At 50.5% G+C, this 25,050-nt stretch overlaps 1 protein-coding gene and 1 long non-coding RNA gene across 6 annotated transcripts in view; one reads left to right on the forward strand and one right to left on the reverse strand.

Moving 5' to 3' along the window:
- Positions 1–8,978: 8,978 nt before the first annotated feature.
- LOC137225126 (uncharacterized) lies at positions 8,979–17,726 on the reverse strand. 5 transcript variants are annotated; one of them, XR_010943701.1, is made up of 7 exons: positions 17,112–17,726; positions 16,421–16,461; positions 15,056–15,203; positions 14,321–14,437; positions 10,443–10,561; positions 9,906–10,035; positions 8,979–9,286 (listed from the first exon to the last, which is right to left on the reverse strand). It is a non-coding gene; the product is annotated as an uncharacterized lncRNA (long non-coding RNA). The 5 variants fall into 5 exon arrangements; XR_010943702.1 differs by having other exon boundaries at positions 15,056–16,461; positions 17,116–17,726; XR_010943700.1 differs by having other exon boundaries at positions 15,056–16,461.
- An 83-nt stretch (positions 17,727–17,809) lies between these two features.
- ADCY5 (adenylate cyclase 5) overlaps positions 17,810–25,050 on the forward strand; it is a 155,939-nt gene continuing 148,698 nt past the window's right edge. The window contains exon 1 of the mRNA XM_067738686.1: positions 17,810–20,198. Within this exon, the coding sequence (XP_067594787.1) occupies positions 19,053–20,198 (1,146 nt within the window). The 5' untranslated portion in view covers positions 17,810–19,052. The remainder of the gene's footprint in view (positions 20,199–25,050) is intronic.

Below are 25,050 nucleotides of genomic sequence, written 5' to 3' on the forward strand. Positions count from 1 at the left end.
CCTTCAGCCGGCTCCCAGACCCCAGCGCAGGGGAATGTGAGGTGTCTCAGGAGAGTGGGGTCAACAGGGGCTGGACTGCAACAGTACTCACTAGTCATTTATCCTCCACGTGCCACCCTTAGAACATTAGTCATGATCATCATGCTTCAGGTGCCATTTATGAAGCTTCTAGTACATTCCAGACACTGCTAATTCACCTAATCCTGACGACAAGGACTGACAATATTGTTATCTCCATTTTGCAAACAAGAACACTGATTTTTACTTTTTTTTTTTGCGGTACGCGGGCCTCTCACTGCTGTGGCCTCTCCCGTTGCGGAGCACAGGCTCCAGACGCGCAGGCTCAGCGGCCATGGTTCACGGGCCCAGCCGCTCCGCGGCATGTGCGATCTTCCCAGACCGGGGCACAAAGCCGTGTCCCCTGCATCGGCAGGCGGACTCTCAACCACTGCGCCACCAGGGAAGCCCCAAGAACACTGATTTTTAAGAGGAGCTTGAACTGAGCCGAATCTTATTTCATTCAATATTTGCACACATTATTTCCTCTAATACTAATATTATCTCTTTTTGAATGTTCACTACATTCTAAGAGCTTCACATATATAAACTTGTTTAATCATCGTGACAACCCTATGAAATTGGGTACTATTATCATCCTCATTGTATATATGAGAAAACTGGGGCACAGAATGGTTAAGTTCCTCAGCTCCCAGACTCATCATTAGTTCTAGGCAGTCTCAGTTCACTTCAGGCATTGATGTGGTCCTTCCACGACTCAGGGGAAGCAGTAACAGGAGCGGTTAAGAGTGGGGACTTTGGAGTCAGACACACCGGGGTCCCGATTCCAGCTCTCTCTGCATGAGCGCAGGCAAAGGGATTAGCCAGCTATTGCTACATAACAGCTCCCCCCAGGATCTGTTTACGCTCGGCTGCTTCAAACCACAAACATTTACTATCTCATGGTTCTGTGGGTCAGGGACGTGAGAGCAGCTTCCTGCATGGCTCTGGTTTGGGGTCTCTTATGAGGCTGCAGTCATCTTCAGGCTCTCCTGGGGGAGGAGCAGCTTCCAAATGTACTCACAGGGACCCCTCCACTAGGCTGCCTCCCCACCAGGCAGCTGGCTTCCCCCAGGGCGAGTGATCCCAGAAAACGAAGAGTGTGCCCAAGATGGAAGCCACAGCCTTTGTATAACTCAGTCTCAGAAGCAACATTCATTACTTCTACCCTATTCTAGTCATTAGAAGTGAGGCGGTAAGTCCAGCCTGCGCTCAAACTGTGGGAGCTTACACAAGGATAGTGAACATGAGGGGGAGGGGAAGACTGGGCCAGCTTAGAGGGCCTGCCAGGCAAGTCACTCAACTTCTGAGCCTGGGTTCCCTCATCTGTAAAACGGAAATCAGAGTACCTGTCTCAAAGAGTTCTTTTAAGTCCTCAATGCGATAACGCCTATAAAGAGGTAGAAACAGTGCCAGCACACAGTGAGTGCTCGACAAATGTTAGGTGCTGTCACCACCAAGGCTGTTAGCTACCTGCGGGCAGGGACACCGCCATCTTTTTCTATCACAGCTGCCCCTACAGTTCCATGCCTAGCTCAGCACCCAGCACTTCCTTTCACCGCACAGACGCCAGGCACTGACATCGCCAGTGCGAGGGGGGAAGGAGGAGGAGCTCGCCCTCCAGGCCACGCCCGAGGCCTTCTGGGAGGGGCCTCCCCAGGGCATCAGGAACTTCCTCTAAGAGCCAGTCAGGGTGTGAGGGTTGAGAGGACCCAGGGTCTCTGGCTGCTGCTGGCCTCAGCCTACTCTACCCAGACATGGTCACAGGGGACTAGTCATGGGTGCAAATCTGCCAGCCCTGCTCCTGTAGGCCCTGGCTTGACAGAGCTCCCAAACACTGCCCAGATGCCCAGGCTCTGGTGTGTCAAGGGGCCAACATGAGGCATCCCTTTTGCTGATGTGGATCTGTGGATCACTGCCGGGGGTGATGTGGTCCTGGAGCCGGCAGACGGCTCCCTGATTCCCCAGATTCCTGATCATGGCAGAGCTCCTGGCAGGCCGATTCTTCTGGGAGTTTCTCCGAGAAGCCCAGCCTACCTCTGCTCCACCAGCCCTTCCAACGATCTTGTAAAGTCCTAAATCCCTGTATTAAATTATTTCCTTCTTAAAATAGCTAGAGTGACTGCTATACCTGCAATTAAACCCCAACTTATATATTGCGGTACACTGATATCACTGCTTCATGGAAGAAAAGATATTTTAAGACCAGAAAATAAGAAGAACATAATCCTAAAATAAAAGGACAGTTTTCTTAAATTTCATTAAATCAATCCCATGAAAAGCCCATTTTCCTTTTCTCATTTTGCCAATGGAAATTTCAGCACTAGTGGGCTCTAAAGGAAGAAGTGAGTTTAGAAGAGGAATTAAAAGGGAAAACAAAGAGTGGCCCCTGAAAGGGGCACGAGGAAGCTGAGAACTGTTGGGCTGCTGTTTATTGACTACTTAACCTTAGTGCCAGGGGTAATGTGACCCTGGTCCCAGCAGTATCCTGAGCTCATTTAAAATGCCACGAGTAATACTGTTTTGTTTGTTTGTTTTTTAAATTTATTTATTTATTTGTTTTTTATTTTTGGCTGTGTGGGGTCTTTGTTGCTGTGCGCGAGCTTTCTCTAGTTGTGGCGGGCAGGGGCTACTCTTCGTTGCGGTGTGCGGGCTTCTCATTGCGGTGGCTTCTCTTGTTGCGGAGCACGGGCTCTAGTCACACGGTCTTCAGTAGTTGTGGCTCGCTGGCTCTAGAGCACAGGTTCAGTAGTTGTGGCACACGGGCTTAGTGGCTCCGCAGCATGTGGGATCTCCCCTGACCAGGGATCAAACCCGTGTCCCCTGCATTGGCAGGCGGATTCTTAACCACTGTACCACCAGGGAAGCCCTAGTAATACTGTTTTTATGGGTTCTTTCACCCTGCCCCAGAGTTGAGGGTCAGGGAGAGCTTTTGATGATGGGGAGTCATGGGCATGAGGCACTGTAGCTGTGTCTCAGGATGTAATTTGAGTGATCATTAGTAATATTGGGGTAGTTATTTGGTATGATAAGTGATAATAAGAGGATGCAGGGGAAACAACTCCTAAAAGGAGAGAGAGGAGCTGGAGCGAGGAGCCATCCAAGAGGACCCAGCGAGGCAGCCCAGGTGGTGATGAGGTTTGCTGTGTATTTGAGATCCAGGAGGGTCTGTCTGCCATCCTTGCTCTGTGCAGCTGCAGCTGCTCCAGGGCTGCAAAGGCCTCAGTGCTGAAGCCTGGCTGGAGAAGGAAGTCTCCAGGCTAAAAATTGGGCGCGGGCTCTGGTGACAGTGGCCTCAGCTGGGGATGGGGCGCGGGGTAATTCTTGATGCTGTCAGCAGAGTCTGGCTGGTAGGGATAAGGAGAGGGGCAGATGCTACCGTGAGGAGCTCTAGAGATGGAAGCACCTGCATCATCTTTTGGCCCAGTGGTGTGCAGTGATGCTTCCCTTCTCTTTCTCTCCTTTTTTCTCTCTAATGGTTTATAATGGAAAATTTCAAATATACACAAAAGTAGAGAGTATAGTCCAATGAACCCCCATGGACCCATCACCCAACGACAGCAATCATCAACTCATCAGCCTAGTGATTTTTTAAGCAGTTAAGCCTCTGCTTCTCTGCTCGCCCGTGTATGTGTAGCTGAATGAAACTATGAAATATTTACTTGTTTTTCCCTATCCCTTTCTCCCATTCAATCAGATGTTAGGAGAGCTAACAGTGCTCAGGAGGACTTAAAGGGTTTGCAAGGGAAGTAAAAGAGGCAGAAGGAATCTGCATTCAATAAGGGGAGGGGGCACCCTAAGTGTTTTCAAATTGAGTTTCCTGCAGCCCGAGGCTGCAAACAAATACCACAAAACACTGAGTGGCTTAAACACCAGAAACGTATTGTCACCGTGCTGGAGGCTGGAAGTCTGAGATCAAGGTGTCAGCAGTGCTGGTTCCTTCTGAGGGCTGTGCGGGAACTCTTCATTCCAGGCCTCTCTCCTTGGCTTGTAGATGGTCGTCATCTCTGTCTCTTCACGTCATCTTCCCTCTGTGCCTACCTGTGTCCAGATTTCCTCTTCTTATAAGGACAGCAGTCATATTGGATTATAGACTTATTATAACTTAATCACCTCTTTAAAGGCCTTTTCTCCAAATCCGTCACATTCTGAGTTATTGGAGGTCAGGACTCCAACATATCTTTTTTGGGGGAACACAGTTCAACCCATGACGGGGACTCACTGGCATTGACTGAATGAATGTCTTAAAGAAACACAAAAGGGAATCCCCCCAGGCTAGGGAGAGTTTTCCCAGGGCGAAGGGTGGGCTAGAGAAAGGGGTCTGTGGGATGAGGAAGAGAAAGGCAGAGGGGACATTGGTCAGCTTCCAAAAGGCACCCATGTCCCAGGAGTGGCACAGAATCAGCAGAGACAGCTGGACTCACAGAGACCACTGGACAGAGACATGGCTTTTTAGTGGACACCCGTGTCCTGGAAGTGAGGCACAATCTGAGAGGAGAAATCCAAGAATATTTGGGGTGAATATTTCATCCAGCTTCTGGGAATAGGTCATGGGAGTCAGAATTTAATTTAGAAATTTAGAAACTAGAGGAATTGATATTTTCTGTGCCTCCTGAGTTTGTCAACTGAGAGTTATATCTGCCAAACATAAAACAGATGAAAGCAGGACTGTTCTAGGTGGAGCTCACCCCTAACCCTGGCTCTCCTTGCAGTGTCCCAAGGCAATCCAAGGGCTCCTAGGGCTGCAGAAAACTCAATTTGAAAACACTTAGGGTGCCCCCTCCCCTTACTGAACACACAGGACACAGAGGCTCAGAAGAGGAAAAGACCTGCCCATGGGCAGGTACAAGGCAGGTTAGCAGCAGAACCCAGGGCTCCTGATTTCTACCAGGACACTTTCCTCAGGTTCCTCAAAGATTTCCAGGGAGGCTGATGCTGTATCTTCGATCCATACCCAGGTGCTGTCTGGTGAGGTGTCTCCCTGCACGGCAGCTGGCTGGGTCCCTGAGCCACCCTGGAGTCGGCTGGAATCTCTTCTTGTGAACTTGTCAAGTTTTTGTTGTTGTTTCGTTTTAGCCATTCTTATAGATGTGCAGTGTCCTGTGTTCTTTTGACATGTCCTCATTAATCTTTGAGGGCTTCTTTGCTTTCTAGCCCAACAAGGTGTTCCAGGTTTACCTTGTTCTTTCCCTACCCCAGGGAATTATCCCTGGAATAAGCCATTGATCCCCGGTTCTCTATCCCTGGAGTTTTTCTAGAAATTTCACAAGACGAGGGTTTGGGAAATTATTATGTGTTGTGGGGGGCACGAAACACCATTAAAAAGGTACTTCTATAATGTAGATTTAATTATTCTACAATCAAATCATTCCCCACATACTGAGGTAATTCCCATATTCAGGAATGACTGACACCTTCCTCCTTGAACTTGTCCCCAGCAACTTTTAACACATTCCTTTCTGCTTCAGTTAATTATGAATTCAGTTCTCTGTAATTAACCTTCATCGATAGACTGATGGATACCAGGATGGTGGCCAGCAATAGACTCTCAAAGAAATGAGAATCTGAGGTTGGATATCTGACCTGGTTGGATCCAAAGGCAACAGTGATCCTATTAACATGAGGAGATAGAATTCTGGTCGTCCATAGCACACCACGGCGTACAGTTATCACATGTGGTCACCTAGGAGGAAGGCAAGGCTTTGGAGGACAGGGTTGCTGATGAGATAAATCATTATAGTGAGAATAAGGAATATAAAACCTGGGGAGGGGGCCAGCTGCTTCAAACTGCACAGAGTGTTTAAAGAAAGAAATAACAAGCTCAGGGCTTTTTCTTCCTTTTAAAAAAATAGCTTTATATATAATGTTACATGTCAATTTGACCTCAATTTAAAAAGTAGCTTTACTGTCTGCACGTATTTAAAGTGTACAATTTGATGTTTTGACATATATATGTACACACACACACACACACACACACACACACACTCCTACCTGAGAAACCATCACCGCAATGAAGACAATGAACGTCAATTACCACCCCCCACACACACCCCTGGCCCAAGTTTCCCTTTCAGTCAATCTCTCCTGCTCTTCTTTGCCTCCCTGCCCTTCCCAGGCAACCCCTGAGCTGCTTTCTATCACTATAGATTAGTTTGCATTTTCTAGAATTTTTTATAAATGGAATCATACAGTATATACTCTCTTTTGTCGGGCTTCTTCCAGTCAGGATAATTATTATAATCATTTTGAGGTTTATACATGTTGTTGAATGTATCGATAGTTCATCCTTTTTTATTGCTGAGTAGTATTCCATTACATGGATATACCAAACGTGTTTATCTAATCACTTGTTAATGGATATTTGTGTTGTTTTTAGTTATGAATAAAGTTGCTATGAATATTAGTGTACAGGTCTTTGTGTGAACATATTCTTATATGCTTTCATTTTTCTTGGGTAAATACCTAGCAGTGAAATTGATGGAACATGTGGTACGTGAATGCTTAACTTAAAAAAAAACTGTCACGCTATTTCACAGGGGTTGTACCATTTTACATTTCTACCAGCAGCATACGAGAGTTCCAGTTGCTCCATATCCTGTCCAACACTTGGTATGATCACTCTTTAACTTTAGCCATTCTTATGGCTTGTGGTGGGATCTCATTGTGATTTTTAATTTGCTTTTTCCTGATGGCTAATGATGTTGAGCATCTTTTCATGTCCTTATGTGTTATCTGTATATTTTCACCCTGTTTTGGTGAAGTGTCTGTTCAAATCTTGTGCTCATTTTTATTGGGATCTTTACTCATTATCACACTTAGAGTTCTTTTTAGATGCTGCCTACAAATCCTTTATCAGATATGTTTATCTGCAAATAATTTTTCCCAGTCTGTGGCTTGTCTTTTCATTCATTTAACAATGTCTTTTGAAAAGTTCTTGATTTTGCCTAAGTCCAATTTACCAAAAATTTTTTTGAATAATTTGAAAAATAATGAATTTTGCTTTTGGTGTTGTGGTAAAGAAATCTTTGTAACCCAAGGTCACAAAGATTTTCTCCTGTGTACTCTTCTTACAGTTTGAAATTTTACATTTAGGTCTATAATAAATTTTTCTTTTGGCGGGGGGGCTGTGTTGGGTCTTTGCTGCTGTGCGTGGGCTTCTCATTGTGGTGGCTTCTCTTGTTGTGAAGCACGGGCTCTAGGTGCAAAGGCTTCAGCAGTTTTCAGCACGCGGGCTCAGTAGTTGTGGCATGCGGGCGTAGAGTGCACGGGCTTCAGTAGTTGTGGCACGCAGGCTCAGTAGTTGTGGCTTGCGGGCTCTAGAGCACAGGCTCAGTAGTTGTGGCACACGGGCTTAGATGCTCCGTGGCATGTGGGATCTTCCCAGATCAGGGATCGAACACGTGTTCGATCAGCAGGCACCAGGGAAGTCCCTATAATAAATTTTGAGTTAATTTTTATGTGTATGGTGTGAGGCACGGGTGGGCAAACTTTTTCTTAAAGGATCAGACGGTACAGATTCTAGGCTTTGCGGGCCATCCAATCTGTCATAACTACTCAACTCTGCATGTAGTGCAAAAGCAGGCTGAGACAAAAATAAATGACTGTGGCTGTGTTTCAACAAAACTTTATGTCTAAGAACAGGCAGTGGCCATGTCTGGCCCAGTGGTCAGAGTTTGCTGATACCTTCTTTAAATCTTCACACAGCACTGAAACTCCCCAGGCAACACAAGCAGCCCCGTCCGTCCCTGCCTGTTGAGTCTGCTCCTGCCTTGCTTAAAGATCCTTGGTAGGTATCTTGCAAGAGGACGGCAATTTTTCTCATGTACCACCCCTACATTTCTTCATTGCTTTCAGACCTACAAGCAGTGAAGCATATTCTTGTATGCCCCAGAGAACCAAGTACAAAGACTGACTCAGGAAGAGCTGTCTACATGCCAGAATCCCAGGTGGACATAACAAGCTGTTAGGTCATTCAGCTTCTGCATCCTCTGTCTGCTTTGGGTTGACAATAAAAGTCAAGAAGTTTAGGTCAAATTCTGCCCCTCGTGCTGTGTAATATTGATCGAGTCACTCTACTTCTCTCTTCCTCCATATCCCCACCTGTGTACAGTGTGGGGCAGGGGGTGGGGGGAGAGCAGAGATTTCTCCTAACACTCTCAAACTGTTACTGCGTCGATAAGAATAAGACAATACATTTCTTACCCATCTGGTTTGCTCTCTACCAGAAAATTCCAAAGCTGCCTTCTCCTTGAACAGCTTTGAAAAACGGTTTTCTTTCTTTTTAAAAGAACTACACAAACGCAAGGTATTGTTACACTTTTCTCTTTTCAAGTAATTCTAGAAAGCCCAGCCCCAGGATTTCACAATCTGTCACTGTCCCTTGGTGCTTCTGCCTGTTGCCAGGGAAAGAGATTATCCTGGCTTGGGGAAGGTCAGCCAGCCCCAGCACGATTGCTAACACGGCTTAGCTCGCCATCCCTAACCACAGATTCACAGTCAGGGCTACAGAGACTGGACTAAACCACTCCAAGGCCAAGCAGAGTGGCCAGTGAGAGGAGAAACAACACTCGGCACCGCTCAAGCGCCTCACAGGCCACTCTAATCACCACCCAAATCACCACCCACGCCTGTGGGAGGGCGCAGCTCTCCAGTCTGCAGGGTAGACAGGCTGCAGTCTGTCAGAATCCTGAAAGAGGGAAGGTCTTTGAGAACAGAGACCTCATCTGCATGGCCCTGGGGGCCCTGCTTTGAACACAGCAGAGATGAAAGGGTAGATCTCCCAGACTACTAGACGAGCTGGTACACACGCAGCACAGACATAAAAATATTTATCACAGTCATCTATAAATGTATGCAAGAGCCTGAGACCCTGAGAGATGTACCTCATTCCATGCTAACCTCTTAAATGAATATCTGGATTTATTAAGAATGACTTTATTAATTCGCTATTATTAAGAATGATTCCCATTTTACATAATGGTGAATAATGTGAAAAGGAATTTCACACCATTGTCCGGATCCTCATAACGAATCGTGAAGGGTAGGAGAGCAGTTACCCTTGCTGGGACGGCAGTTCAGAGAGGTGACGTGTGACTTGTCGGATATCACACAGCTGGAACGTGGCAGAGCTGGTGTAGAACCTCCAGGTATTCTGACCCCAGGTTTAGCGCTCTTCCCTTAGTCCTCTGTGTTGAGTGGAAGACTGTTTTCTCATCAGGTGGGATGCCTTAATAAGGAAGTACAAGGAGGAAAAGAAAGAGATGAGCTAACTGATGCCTAGAGCCAGCTGAATCGGCTCTGCCTACCAACAGAGAGCCAGCTGATAGGGCCAGATTGGGCCCCAGTCCCGAATCCCCTCTTCTTGACTCACATATTGCCCCTGGCTTATATAAAAAAAAAACAGGTCAGAGTGCAAGCACTGTGTATTCTTTACAAAAGGAATCATCATAGAGAGCTTTGAATAGTCATCTCCCCAAGGGCGTCTAAGATCTGGTTCAAACTACACAAACGGGTACGTAAACACAATTTAGGGAGAGATCAGTATATTGTATAAGGTTCATATACACAGGCAGTTACATATGCAGATAGACATTGGGGTAATTTGAGACAGGGGATGGGACAAAATAACCTCTGAAGGGTATAGGGGTGATGGTCTCTGACTCTTTCTCTCCCACGCTCTATAAAGGGGTTGTGGACTCACTCTGTGTGTGTGTGTGTGTACTCGTGGAAGAAGATATACACAGTGGGGGAAAGCCTGGTTTTAACACCAAGGCTGAAGTTCAATGATGCTGCTTTCCAAGAAGGTTGCCTTTGACTTTTCTAATGAAAAATTAATAGGCACTTACTTGCTGCTGCCTTTAATTACATTTGCTAAAGACAAGTGTCTGCCAACCGGCATGGCTCTGGCTGTCTTCTGTGCTGGATCTGCTCTCAGCAAAGCTCATTGGTTTGGGAGGAGAAAGGGTGCCATTTTGCCTGAGCAGTTGAAGAGGCAGAAACATCATGGGATGGAAATTGTATCACATTTTCTGCTAATGGATCCCCACCCATAAGCATTCACCTGACAGAGAAGCTGAATCAAACACGCCTTGGTAGAACACGGACCAGGATTCTAAAACTGTGGGTTGAGGACCCCAAAGGACCAAGGAGATTTTGAGAGAGGGCCACTAAGCCTTGTCTGTAGGCATATAAAATGCTCCCGTACAAATACAGAACCACTTTTCTACCGTATATAAATACTACTGGGATTAGTAAAGTATTAATTCATTTACTAAATGAAAATCTAAATTTAGAATAGCTATTTATAATAGCTTTTTACCATTATGAATTTTCTTAACTAAAAGTACATATATACCATGTTGAGGTCCTCGAAAGTTTTTTACCTTAAAAATGAGCCTTCAGGGAATTCCCTGGTAGTCCAATGGTTAGGACTCCATGCTCTCCCAGTTGAGGGCCCAGGTTCAATCCCTGGTCAGGGAACTAAAATCCCACAAGCCATGCGCTACGGCCAGGAGAAAATAAAAAAGAGACTTCATACAGGAAAAGACTAGGAACTTAAAACTAGGGTGTTCCTTCTATAACTAAGCAGGATTACTGAGGGAATGGTCTTTTTGGATCCCACTTTTTCCCCATTTTTAAACAGCTTTATTAAGATATAATTTGCATTCCATAAAGTTCATCCATTTAAAGTATGAAATTCAATTATTCTGTAGTATATTTAGAGTTGTGGAACCATCACCACAATCTTAGAACAGCTTTCACCGTCCCATTGTACTCATTAGCAATTAATCCCCATCTCCTACACCCACTTCCCCTGAGCTCTAGGCACTCAATGATCTCTTTTCTGTTTCTATAGATTTGCCTCTTTGGGACATTTCATATAATACGTGGATCACACAACACGTGGTCTTCTGTGACTAGAGGAATGTTTTGAATCCTCAAAACTCCATCCAGTTGTTGTATATCCAACTCCCACACACACTTCTGTCCCCTTCTCACATCTCCCAGAAGCCTCTTGCTCCCCCGCCTATAAGAATACTTTCTCCTATTAGTTCTCAGCCGTCTGTTTGTTCAAGCAGCACTTGGCATGAGCTGCAAAGCCCATCTCTGCTGGCACTGTGCTGTTCTCCAGCTCCTTCTGTGATTTCCTCACCTCTGACTTCCTGGGGATGGCATCTTGCTGGTATACTTCTTGGGCTCCCCCCACTCGACTATGTGCTGCATAGTTTTCTGCTCGAAATGGGTAATCAGTTTATGTGTGTTGAAAGAATAAGTGACTCATGGGGATGTTCCCATACTTCTAGGAAAAAAGGATTCAGGAGAAAGTGCAAGAAAGCAAAGTCAAGAACAGGAACAAAGATACAGCGTGGAATGTGGGCATTCCAATCCAAAGGGCTGGCAGCTGTGGATCAGGAGTGATCTAGTATTGTGACTAGAGGGCATTAAAAGGCCCTGGGCCGCAAAGGGTCTCCCACTTCCAGCAGCAACTGAAAGAACATGTTAGTCACTCCAGCTGATGGCATTAACGGCCTCCATTACAAAGCAAATGTCAACACCTGGGAGAGTGGCAGATCGAGCTATTATCAGCCATTTCCACCTCAGCTACAATCTGAGCTCTTTGAACATTTCCTCTTCCCTGAGGCCCAGAGGTCTGGAGGTGAGTGTAGAGTCTGGAAAAATCTAGGGCCCAGTTCCCTATGGCCAACTGCACACTTTTATCATCCTTGATTCCCAAGCCAAGGAAGACAGAGGTCAAGAGTAAGATGGCTGATGTTCTTGGTTCCTCCTGAGAGCTCCTGGTGGGGGACGGGCTGGGGTGGAGGATGGCTCCCAGGGACCTCAGCCATCTGTGCCCAATGGCTAAGACACTGGGGCCCAAGCCTCCACAGATGACCTACCCTCAAGACACACAATGTTCCATCCTGTTAGCTACTCTCTGACTTGGGGAGAGTAAGTTAGTTCTTCAAAGGAAAGGTGAGTCATCTAGTCTGAGGTGTCGGACTTGCTCTCAAAATGCAAATATCCAGGGGAGGTTGACACACCTTTGGGGAATTAGATGATCTTTAAGATTCTTTCACCCTTAAGAGAACCTAGGGCTCTTAGAGTTCTTTAATTCCTTGTGAAGAACTCATTACAAGGCAGGGCTCTCCTAGGCAGTAGGCAAAGTTCGCTTTTAACCTCCAATTCCTAACTGGCTGTCATTTCTGCCATCCTCCTTCCTGCTCCCAGGCACCTGTGCCCTTTTCTGGTTCCATTTGCTCTGGAAACTGCTTAGTGGCCCCAACTGTTCTTTCCTTCCTTTCCCTAACTCATTCCTACTCCTAAGGAGCAAGCATCCAAACACATATATATGGAATCTAAAAAAAAAAAAAAGGTCATGAAGAACCTAGGGGCAGGATGGGAATAAAGACGCAGACCTACTAGAGAATGGACTTGAGGACATAGGGAGGGGGAAGGGTAAGCTGGGACAAAGTGAAAGAGTGGCATGGACATATATACACTACCAAATGTAAAACAGATAGCTAGTGGGAAGCAGCCACATAGCACAGGGAGATCAGCTCTGTGCTTTGTGACCACCTAGAGGGGTGGGATAGGGAGGGTGGGAGGGAGGGAGATGCAAGAGGGAAGAGATATGGGGATATATGTATACGTACAGCTGATTCACTTTGTTGTAAAGCAGAAACTAACACACCATTGTAAAGCAATTATACTCCAATAAAGATGTTAAAAACAAAACAAAACAAAACAAAACAAAACAAAACAAAACAAAAAAGAGCAAGCATCCATTCTCTCAGTGAGAGAAACTTGTTTTGGCCTTAGCGGGGGAAGCCTGCTGATTAAATCCACACTAACTTAATAACGACTGGCAGTCCTGGTAAAAGTCCCTCAATCTCCCAGTGGTATCTGCATTCATTTTTTCAACCACTTTCTTGAAATGTAATTTATATACCATAAAGTTTACCCCGTTGGATTAAAGTGCAATTCAATGGTTTTTAGTATATTTCTCGAGTTGTGCGATGATCACCATAATCTAATTTTTTTTTTTTTTTTTTTTTTTTTTTTGCAGTACGCGGGCCTCTCACCGTTGTGGCCTCTCCCGTCGCAGAGCACAGGCTCCGGAGGCGCAGGCTCAGCGGCCATGGCTCACGGGCCCAGCCGCTCTGCGGCATGTGGGATCTTCCCGGACCGGGGCACGAACCCGTGTCCCCTGCATTGGCAGGTGGACTCTCAACCACTGCGCCACCAGGGAAGCCCCATAATCTAATTTTAGAACATTTTCATGACCTTCCCAAAGAAGGAGGGTCATGAAATTTTGTACCCATTAGCCATCACTTCCCATTCCTCCTCTTCTCCAGGCCTAAGCAAACACTAATTTACTTTCTGTCTCTAGATTTTCTACATTCATTTTTAGGGAATAATTGTCATCCCAAAGCATGACTATCTAATGGTGGGATTTTCAGCATTGTGGGGAAAGTAGTTTTAGGTACAAGAGTATTACTGAGACCCACTTGTACAAATATTTCTAAACATTCTAAAATGTTAATATTCTAATTTCCAAAATGGAGCTATTCTTCCAAAAAGATGGCTGGGGGAAATGAAGAATGAAGTCCTGAAGGGTAACTGAGGTACAAGGGGAAGATGGCTGGAGGTGGGTGGTCTGCAGACCTCCCAAAGGGCCTGCTATGTCCTGAGGTGCATAGGTACCTCCCCTCTGCAAGCCAAGTACTCACTTCAGAGAGAGGCCCGAGGTGGTCAGCCCCTATCGATGACAACGGCCAGGTGCACATCCTGGAGCAGCTCTTCAAAACCTCTGCCTTTTGTTCCTGTGACCCCCACCTTTCTTGGTTTTCATCTGACCTTTGGGACTCCTCCTCTACACGGTGGTTGACCCCTGGGTTTCCTCGTCAGCCCTTCACAGGTGTCCTCCAGCCAATGGCATCATTCCCATCACCATGTCACTTCTGGGCTCCATCAATCAATACATCTGCTCTGCCATAGCTTCCTGACTGGTCCCCTCTGCCCTTGGATCTTGCTTTTCCTATCTCGTTACAACATTGCCAGAGTTTGCCTCCCAGAACATAATGGCCCTTGACACCCCTGTCCCCCAATTCATGGACTCTTCATTGTCTTTAAACTGAAGCCCACCCTCCTCCACATAGCGTTAAAGAGCCCAACCCACCTTCACCCATGGTTGCCAGTCAGTCCCCTCACTCCACCCCACCCTTCAGACTCAATTCCCATCACTAATCCCCAGATGTACCATTTCTTTATCCAACAGACAGCCAAGGGGTCCCTCCTATGTGCCAGGTATGGGGCACAAGAATGAGTAAGATACCAATTCTGCCCTCAAAGAGTTCAGCAGACTGTGGAGACAGCTCTGAAAACAAGTCAAGATAATACAGTGTAACAAGTGCTATAATAGAGATAAAAGCAAGGTGTGCTGGGAACTGAGGAAGGAGTGCCTAGCAGCCTGGGGCGGTGGGGGAGGAAAAGGCATTAGAGAGGCATCGCAGAGATGCTACAGATTTGGTTCGTGCTGGGGGTGCATGTGAAAAGGGTGATCTCTGCAGAGATTTAAAGAGCCGTTACGGTGGCTGGATGATGTGCGGAAGTGGTGGATCGTGAAAGCTAGCAGCGAGGAAGAGGCAGTTTTGGGGACAGTTTTCAGTTGGGTTGTGACAGGCATGATCAGATGGGGACAAAGTGGAGGACAGATTGGAGGGCAAGGAGGGAGAGTTGGTAATTGTCTAGGCAATGAGTAGGAAGGATCTGGGCGAAGGTATTAGCCAGAGAATGTGGAAGAAGAGATAGAAGTGAAAAGACAAGGGCACGGTGGCAGGACTCTGGGAACTGGGATAGGAGGGCTCACCACTCTAAGATCTGGGAGTTTGGGGGATGGTAATTCCACCAGTGGCGAGAAAACAGAGGGAGGAGCAAGCTTCTTGGGGGATGACCTTAGTTTTAGACAAACTGAATCTGGGGTGCTGGTGGATACCAAGGAACATCCATGGGGAGCTCTCCAGTAGATGGGGGTAAGCTTGGAACTGGGAAGGGAGGCAGGGGCTGAAGACTCAGACTTCAGAAATCCTTAGCGAAAAAATGTTTATCCTTTGGCCCAGCAATTCTACTTGTAGGAATTTCTCCTAAGGATACAAGTAAAGATGTGTGTGAAGATTTATCTACAAAAATGCTCACTGTTTATAACAGTAAAACAGTGGAAACTTTACAAACTGCCAAGACAGTGAGAAATGTCCAACAGTAGGGGACTGGTTAAATAAATGATGCTATATTCATGCAATGGAATTCTGTTTGGACAATAAAATGGATATTGTAGATGGATGCTTATTGGCATAAAAATATATCCACAATATTTTGCTAAGTAGAAAAAAGCAGATTCTAAAACTCTTTGTAAAGTCCCATTTTTTGTTAAGAAAAGAATTAAGATGTTAATGGTTCTTTCTAGGTGTTGTAATTATGAATGTGTTTTCTTTTGTCTTTCTCTATTCTACTTTTTACACACTTAATCATACATAGCTTTTGCTATAAGATGATGGTTACTTAAAATTTTTGAATAAAATGGAAAGGAATGACCTAGGGGGAGCTCAGGGAATGAGAAGGGAATCAATGATGGAACCCAATCACATTGAAGGCCATCTGGCTTCTGTCCATGCAGTGTTCCTCCCATATCGTATTTGCTACATGGCTGTGTGGCAGAGTGCAAGGAGCAGACTGAACTTATGTTTCATCCTACTACAAACTCTGGACCCTGGGCAAACTTTGATTCTCTAAGTCTCGGTTTTCTCACCTTTATAGTGGAGAGAATAACATCTTCCTCAAAACGGTTATGCGACAATAAGATGCACAGACATATTGTTGTTGCTTAATAAATATTAGTCCATCCTCCTTTTCTTCTGACTCCTCCTTCTCTGCTGGCCCCAAATTCAACCTCTAGAGTCTTTTTGGCCCTTACAGTGGCAATTAATGCCTCCTCTCTCCAAACTCCCAAAACGCTCTCTTTGGACCTCTATTGAACACTGACTGAACTGTGCTCTGAACTGGAATTAGTGGCTTAGCTCCTCTCCCTCCCTGACTGTAACCAGAGTTGAGTCACCTCTCTATCCCTAAGGCACCTAGCACAGTGCTTTGCACACAGGGGATGCTCTAGGAATGTTTGCTGACTAAATTCATGGTGCTTTTTATGACTTTGCTAATCCTGGATTGATTACTCAAAGGCTGGAATACTCTAGGGTTAGTTTATTCAGATCTCTTGGAATGTTTCTCCTCCCAATTTGTAACTCTGGCAAGGTTTATCTTCCAATTTGCAAAGAGATGACCAACAGAGAAAGAAAGAGAAGCTCACCCAGACCTCTAGCCTCTTTGTCAGAAGCTCTGCAGAGAGAGCTGGAGGAAGAAGAGTAAAGTGAAGGTTGTTTCTCCCTCCCCGGAGTAGAGGTGACACGTCCCCACCCATCCCAGTGTTTAGACTGCTGGAGCTTCCAGCAGGACAGCTTAGGGCCAAGGGGAATTGGATAGGTACATCATTCCACAGGCCTAGGTCCTCTCTGACCCGAAGTAAAGTCCTCTCCACTCCTGCCTGTTTCTCGCTGGCGCTGTGCAGGAGTAACTTGTCCTTCTCTGCCCTCTCCCCCGTCCTCCTCCAGCCGGGGCTCTCCACCCTGCCCTGGGGCGCATCCTTCCGGCTAACACCTTGCTAGGTAGGCTAACACCTTGTTAGGTAGGGAGCCAGCCTGGCGCTGACGAAAGATCTTTCGGTTGCAAGTCAGGAGACCTGTGTGGCCCATGGCAAGTTAATTAGGCTCTGAAGCCTTAGTTTCCGCATTTATAAGCTGGGAATAATCACACGGGCCCTGTCCCCTGTCACAACCCAGGGTTATTGAGGGGAATCAAATGAGATTAAAAAAAAAAAGTATGAACGGGCAAAGAGCTCTTCACAAAAGCCAGGTGTTCGTAATTCTGTCTGTGGGGTTCCCTCTGGGTAACTCTCCACCAAAGCGTTCCTGTCCGCCCCGCCCTAGCTGCATCGGCCTCACCCACTGCATCTCCATCTTTCACGTCACTGTCTTCCTGCGCCTCAGAGATACTCAGTCTTTCCATCTCCACCGTCCATTTCCGGGTCTGGCTCTTGGGCCCCTCCGGCCCTGCAGGGACTCTGGTCTTCGTCTCCCTGCGGCAGTCGCTGCCTGGGCGCCCCCAGGCCGGTGCGCCCTCCTTTGGTATAGCCGCCCGGCCAGAGAATCGCCCAATAAGAGCGCCGGACTCAAATATGACAGCTCAGGAAGCGGCCAATCGAGCCGGGCCGGGGAAGGGGGGCGCAGCGCGGGGGCTGAAGTTGGGTTGAATGGGGGGATGGGGATTAAAGGGGGATACAAAAGAGGGGAGCTAGGACTAGGGGCGCAGGAACCCAAGCAAGGGGCGGGGGAGGACCGCACGGCAGCCACGTCCGGCGAAGGGACCACGGGCTGGACGCGGCTCCAGGCGCCAGGGAGGGAGGGGGCGCGGCGAGAATTTTAGGTGAGGAAGGGGAGCTGGGGCCCCCACGGTACCGGGCGCCTCACGAGGCCGGGCCTGAGGATGCCAGCGGGGCGCCGAGGCGGGGGCCGCGGCCCGGCCGGGGGCGGAGGCGGTCGCGCGCCGCTGTGAGCCGAGGCCCGAGCGGCGCGGGGGGCGGGGAGGCGGCGGGAGGAGGGGATGCGGAGGGCGCTCCGGCGGCGGCGGCGGCGGCGGCGGCGGCGGCAACCGGGCGAGAAGGGAGGAGCGGCGCGAGCGGCCGGAGCAGCGCAGGGCCCGAGGCGTGCATGGCGCGCCCTGAGCCCGGCTCCCGCGGGTTCCCCCGCAGCGCCCCCGGGGCGCAGCGGCTCTTGGGCCGGCCCCTCTCGGCCGGCTGCCTCTGAGCACCGGCCCTCGATCTCTGGATGCCGTGCTCCCTGGGAGAAGCCCGCCTGTGTTGGGGCGGAACGGCGGCGGTACTGCGCCGGATTCCGCCCTCAGCTTAGTCCTTCTGCGCCCGGCAGCGGCGGGCCCGCAGCCGGCGGCGAGGAGCCTGGAGCTTGCGGAGCCGGCGCGACAGCCCTCCTGGGCCAGCGGGTCCGGGCCAGCTCCGCTCCGTTTTGGGGGAAGGGGGAGGTGAGAGGGGAAGGGCCGCGCTGCAGGAGCCGGTCCTCGCCCCCGCCCCCCTGCGCGGACACGCTGAAGGCTGGGCTCGGCTTTCTAGGGGGCCAAGCTCCACTCTCAACGCGGGAGGTGGGGGATGCGGGCGACGGCCCCCTTGGGCTCCAGGACCCTCCCCCCAGGGCTCGGGAGCTGTTGCTCCGCCCGCCGCCCCCTCCCCCGTCCTCTCCACCCCCCCATCCCACCTCCCCACCCCTCGTAAGAAAATAATGCTGGCTGGCGCCCGCACCTCCCAGTCGCTCCCAGTCCGCCGCGAGGAAAGGGCGCCCGCTTGGTCTCCACGCCGGGACCCCTACCGAGCCGCCCTAGCTGCCGCCTCGCCGCGTGTGCCGCTGGGCTCCGCTTAGGCAGAATCTGCGAGCGCCGCGCCCGGGCATTGCCAGCTCCGGGGAGGCGCCGCCCGCAAGGACACTTCTCCGTCCCGCCTCGTCCGCAACTCCGGTCCTTGTCGAGCTCGACGCGAGCCAGGAGTCCGGACGTCCCTCTGCGCGCAGCTCAGGAGCTCGAGTAGTCCCCGCTGCCCCAGCTCGGAGCCAACTCCATCTCGGACCTGGGACTCCTGACGCGGATTCTCAGCCACTTCTCACCTCGGGGCTGTGCCTGCCTCCCGCTTGCTCTCCCGCTGCCCTCCTTCTCCGCTCAGGACGGGGGTGCCAAGATGCCCCGCTACTGCCCAGGGCCCCGGGCCGCCCCCGACGTGTGACCCCAGCCTGGTCCCCCTGCTCGGCCGTCCGCCCTCCCCTTGGAGAACCCCGGCCCGGCCCCCGGGGGAGGAGGAAGAAGACGACGAGGCCGAGGGGGGGATGTCCAGCTCCAAAAGCGTGAGCCCCCCGGGCTACGCGGCGCAGACAGCGGCGGCGCCGGCGTCCCGGGGAGGCCCGGAACACCGCTCGGCGTGGGGCGAGGCCGACTCCCGCGCCAATGGCTACCCCCACGCCCCCGGGGGTTCGGCCCGCGGCTCCACCAAGAAACCCGGGGGGACGGTGACCCCGCAGCAGCAGCAGCAGCAGCGCCTGGCCAGCCGCTGGCGCAGCGACGACGACGACGATCCTCCGCTGAGTGGCGATGACCCCCTGGCTGGGGGCTTCGGCTTCAGTTTCCGTTCCAAGTCGGCCTGGCAGGAGCGCGGCGGCGACGACTGCGGTCGCGGCAGCCGGCGGCAGCGGCGGGGCGCGGCCGGCGGGGGCAGCACCCGGGCGCCCCCTGCGGGCGGCGGCGGCGGCGGCGGCTCGGCGGCGGCGGCGGCGGCGGCCGCAGCTGGCGGGACGGAGGTGCGCCCCCGTTCTGTGGAGCTGGGTCTGGAGGAGCGGCGGGGCAAGGGCCGCGCGGCCGACGAGCTGGAGGCCGGCGCCGTCGAGGAAGACGAGGGTTCCGGAGATGGCGGCAGCTTGGCGGGCTCGGGCGCGGGGCCTGGCGCGGTGCTTTCGCTGGGCGCCTGCTGCCTGGCACTGCTGCAGGTATTCCGCTCGAAGAAGTTCCCGTCGGACAAGCTGGAGCGGCTGTACCAGCGCTACTTCTTCCGTCTGAACCAGAGCAGCCTCACTATGCTCATGGCTGTGCTGGTGCTCGTGTGCCTCGTCATGTTGGCCTTCCACGCGGCACGGCCCCCGCTGCAGCTGCCCTACCTGGTCGTGCTGGCGGCTGCCGTGGGTGTGATCCTCGTCATGGCCGTGCTCTGCAACCGCGCCGCCTTCCACCAGGACCACATGGGCCTGGCCTGCTACGCGCTCATCGCCGTGGTGCTGGCTGTCCAGGTGGTGGGCCTGCTGCTGCCTCAGCCGCGCAGCGCCTCCGAGGGCATCTGGTGGACTGTGTTCTTCATCTATACCATCTACACGCTGCTGCCCGTGCGCATGCGGGCCGCGGTACTCAGCGGGGTGCTCCTGTCTGCCCTCCACCTGGCCATCGCCCTGCGCACCAACGCCCAGGACCAGTTCCTGCTCAAGCAGGTAGGGGCCCACCTGGGCATAGGGACTGGATAGTGGGGTGCGCAGGCCTAGGCCTGACTCCAAAGAAAGGCAACCCACTTTCACCCTTTAAAGTGGTGAAAAGAGCCAGAAAGACATGGCTGTGTCAGCTGTGTGGTGTCTTCTAGCCCCCGAACCCCCTCTGAGCCCCATCATCTTCCTCTACAAAAACTGCTCTTGTATGTAATGTTCCCGCTGGTAGAAGACACACCAAACCTTAGCCATTATTGTAGGGATGCTAATGAGGAAGAGTTGGAGGAGAAAATGCTATGGAGAGGTCCCCTTCTCTTCCTGTGGTTCTGTCTCTGTATATAAAAGGCCCCTGACAAAAGTGGCTGGCCCCTGTAGCAGCCTCCCCGCTCCTGAGGGTCACTGATGGTTTGTTAACCGAATGCCCTGGATGAAGGGTTGGGGAGGGGAGACCCTGGGCGCCCCTTGCCCAGTCTTTGGGAGGGGAAATGATATAATCCTGCCAGTTGTCTGGGACTGGGGGTTCGGGAGCTGGAGATATTTCTGAACTTGAGGGAGGACTGACAAGTTTGTTTCATCTGTGAAAGTGCCCCAAGCCAAAAAGCTGCCTTCAGCAAAGGTGGGAAGGAACCTTTGTGTGTGGTGACGGTCCCCCTCCTGGCCTGAGCAGAAAGCTAGTGTTGGAAGTCGTGACCCCTTCATGTGGGTGCTCCTGGTGGTTGCTTATGGTGGGGGCTTTTAACCCTCCTGGGACGGGTTAGGCGAGCCTTGAACGGTAGGCTTAGGAGGAGATAAAACTTCTCCCTGGTTAACTGGTGACTCCCCAGAAGACTTGTGGGAGAGAGGTGTGCTTGCCATGGCGACCTTGGGTGAGACCGGCTCCTCTGACATGCACACCTTCCCCCTTAGCGGTCCCCTTGTCTGTGGCTCCATGGGCCTCATCCATTGGCCCCTGCTGAGCCTGCTTGGTTGCAGTGCAACCTACTTGGCTGTGAGAGTCAAGTGGGCCTTTGCTGCAGGCCAGTCTCCTGACTGTGGAACCTAGTGCATCCCCCGACCTCTCTCCAGGCAACTGCATCCTCTAACAGAACTTAACTCTATTCCATTGTCATTGCCTTCCTCCTCCCCACTTCTAGTGCCTTTTCTCAGACTTCAATCTTGTTGGGTACTGCGTCTTTCTTGAGGGGTTCTCCCGTGCCCCCTGGCTTCCTGGGTATCATACTCTCCCACAGGGAATACTGTGGGCTTCATGGCGCTGGGCTCTCGCTGCACCTCCAAGGTGCTCTGTGACTGGGAGGGAGGGAGCCTACAACCTCTCTGGGCCCCGGGTTCCTTGCCTAGTAAATGAGAGTCTTATGCATGCCCCTTCCAGTTCCAGCCCCTCTGTGCCAATCCTAACCTTCTGCAAGGAGCCCCTCTTTGCATTCCAGCCATACTGGCCTCTCCCTCTTTTGCATGGCCAACAATGGAGTCAGAGCCACAGAGTGGGGCACTTACTTATTCCCCAGTACCCCTTGGTTTTATTCCCCATCCAATGTAAGCTCCTTGGATGCAGGAATCCTGAGGTGTGTGTGTTTTTCCTTCTCTACCCTCTCTCCCTTGTCTAGCACAGTGTAGGGTACTTAGTAGGGACTTAATAACTGCTTAACAATTTGATAGTGTTCCAGTAGGTGAAGTAGTTGGGCTTGTTGATGCTGACTTAAAGTTTTTCTGATCTGGGATCAGAAGGAAATAAAATCTTTAGAGATCAGCTTTGAACTTAAGAGAACAACCTATTGAGAGCTGGTTAAAAGAAAGTTAACTACTATTGTTAGTGCTTATAAAGAATCCAAATGTTTTGACCTGGGACCCAAGCTCTCACATGAGTATTATACCTTTGGGGGTTGTTCCTGGCTTGGATGGGAGGCAGGTTGCTTGGGTGGATATAGCTTTTCTACAGAAAGAAAGGCATGACATCCACATGGAGCAGCAGAGATTTCCAGGATCATTCAGAGTATTTACTGAACCAGACTTGGGACTCAGGGTCTGATTATAGCCCTAGGAAATCCTAGATGTGTGATTTTAGGAGACTGGAGTCAGATCCCAGGACAGGAGTGCTGGACTAGGGAGCTCCGTCTCCATCTTAGCATGAAGATGCCATTGCAGCAACAAGAGTTGGCTGACTGACTTCCCCATCTAGTTCCTCAGGCCTGTCCCTCTCCCTTCTCTCCCCACCTCCACCACCTCCCACCCCATGCTTCTTTTACCCATTATGGTCTTCAGACCTTCCCTTGTCTGTAGGCTTTTGGATGGGTTTGCACTTAACTTCTCATGACCTACTCTGCTGAGTATAGCAGAGCTTGTTAGGAATGGTCTACGATAACAGAATGCAAGCATCCTTTCTATTTGACTTCAGAGAAAACTGTATCTTTTTTGGTTTGTATTTGACTTGCCTTTCTGTTTATGTCTGATATAAACTTTGTATTTCTTGAGCAAACCCTATTGGATGGTGGGAAATATTAGTGGGACAGTCAAGCGTTATCCTCTGCCTCAGGTTACCCCAGAGCAGCAGGTGTTAGAAGATGGCTTGCGTTAGATGCCTTGTTCTTTTCTTTGGTGAAGATACACATCCAGGGGAATGGGGCAGCAGTATGCGGTCTCTAATGCGGGGGCTTTGGGAATTTGGGCCCTCAGGAAACTGTGTTGGCATTTTCCACTTCTCCTGAGAGGCTGGCCCCCTTGCTCCTACAGCCTAGATCTTCAACATCAGTATCTGATCTGGATTATTTTTTTTCCCTGGCCCCTCTTCTCTTTGGGGCTCTTCCCTTTGCTCCAATTAGGAGGAGAGACATCTAGTATCTCATCTGGTGCCTCTTGAGAGAGCGGAGAGGCAAGGTGGGGCAGCCCTTTTGGGGGATGATGTTTCTTCCTTTTGCTACATCTCCTGATCTAGCTCTTCCCCTGGTATTCATCCCCCTCCCCCTGCTCTTTTTCTGTCCCTTCCTTTCTCTTGCCTCCCCCTTCAGTCCCCTGTTGTTCTCTGCCTACCTCTCCTCTCCTCTGCCTGCCTGCTTTTCTGCTTCCCCATCTCTTACTTCCCATTTGCAGCCTTTCAGCCTCGCCTTCTCTGCTCGCCTCACTGTCGTCTCCTTGGTGGGGTACAGTAGGGGCGTCACGGGTTGTCTTTTTTCTCCTTCTTTGCCTGTTAGAAGTCCCTCTGCTACACCCATACCATAAATAACACTCAAGCATCTGCCAAACACATTCCTCACTTGTGTTAATAGGCTGCAATGATGCTGGAGCCTGTTGCCATGGCAACCTCATTTTTGTTTGACTGTATCCCACTCTGCTACATAAAGCCTCTGCATGCACTCACAAACAAGTACACTCACACAACTATTGCACGTGCTTAACTATTAGAGATTATTTTGGAGAAAACATCTTTGGGCCCCATGGGGGTGGGCAGTCATTTGGCCAAGGAGATGAACGTCTCTGCTTGTCCAGTGTTACTCTAGGAGGTGATAATGGATGCAGGAGCTCTTTGAAAAGTAGAGAGTCCTGTTCAGATGTGGGGTATTATTCTGCAGCCACATTAAACCCACCTGACATGATTTCTGAAAAGAAGGTTCCGACCCTGTGTGGGTCCCCGTGAGCTTGGGAGTGATGTCAGAGGTTGCCTTTGTGGTGTGGGCTGACCCGTCCCTACCCAGCCATCATCAGCTCCTTCCTCTCTTCCCCCTAACCCTTTTGGAGAAACTCAGTGATTTCCTGCATTTCTGCCTTTGTGCCTGTTGGAACACACAACTGTCACCAGTTGTTCCAGAGATCAGAAAGGCACAGGTGCTGTGTGGGTGATGTTCTGTGACCATGAGCACGTGTGAGTGTCTAAACTGAGGAGTCTGGGGCTGGATGGGGGTGGGGAAGCAGACCAAGAAGTGCCTGCTGTGGCTGCTGAGGGGTGGGTGCCTGGGTCCGTGTGTGGGAGTGTGTCTGTCACGTGGGCTGGCCCCAGTGTGTACGTGCATGCATGTGCATATGGACGTATGTGTGTGTGTGTGTATCTATCTGTCTGTCGTGTGGGCTGGCCTGGGTGGTGGAGGGGGGCCCAGGGAAGCCTTTGTGTTGACTTTGAAAGGAGATCATCACAGCTCTGTCCTGTTTATTCTCGGTTGGTGGCTGGCTTCCTATGGCTGTTTGCATTTCTTATTCTGGGCCTTGATTGACTTTCCGACCTTGACCTCTGGCTCCTCAGGGAAATACCCTGGATGCACACGCCCCCCCCCCCTTTATCATAATGAGGCTGGGGGCTAGACTCGAGTGGTCAGCCCACTCCATGGAGTCCCATGGCTCCATGGAGTCCTACCCTTCCCTTTCAAAAACGCAAGCTGCCCACTCACTCAGCCATCCGGTGAGCCCCGTGGAGAGCTGGCCCCTCGCTCTGGAACTTGGTCCAGAGGCCTGTGCAGTGGGTTACTGTGTGCACTGCTCCAGCCACTGCCTCCCTGCCCACGGAGGGGTGGGAGGACGGGGTGGTGGTATGGAAGAGGACACACACTTTCACAACTCCGGGAATAGTCTGCCGCCAGTTACTTCCCCCATCACCCCCATTTCTGGAAGAGAGAAATCTGGCCATAGTGAACCCCAGCAGCAACTGCAGGCTGGGGTGGGAGGCGGGCTCTGAGTTTGTAGCCGGGGAGGGTCTGCTTGTCTTGCCTCAACGATAATTGTGTTTGCCGATTATATTTGCTAATTATTTTCAATGATTATGTTGCCTTCTTCTCTATGCAGCGGGAAGCGGGTGCTTGGAGGGGAGCAGAAGCCTCTGGGGTGGGGGTCGAGCAGAGCTTCTAGATGGAGGGTCATCTTGTGGATCTGGGGTGGGGGT

The sequence above is a fragment of the Pseudorca crassidens genome, chromosome 5, assembly GCF_039906515.1.
Source record: "Pseudorca crassidens isolate mPseCra1 chromosome 5, mPseCra1.hap1, whole genome shotgun sequence".
NCBI lineage: Eukaryota > Metazoa > Chordata > Mammalia > Artiodactyla > Delphinidae > Pseudorca > Pseudorca crassidens.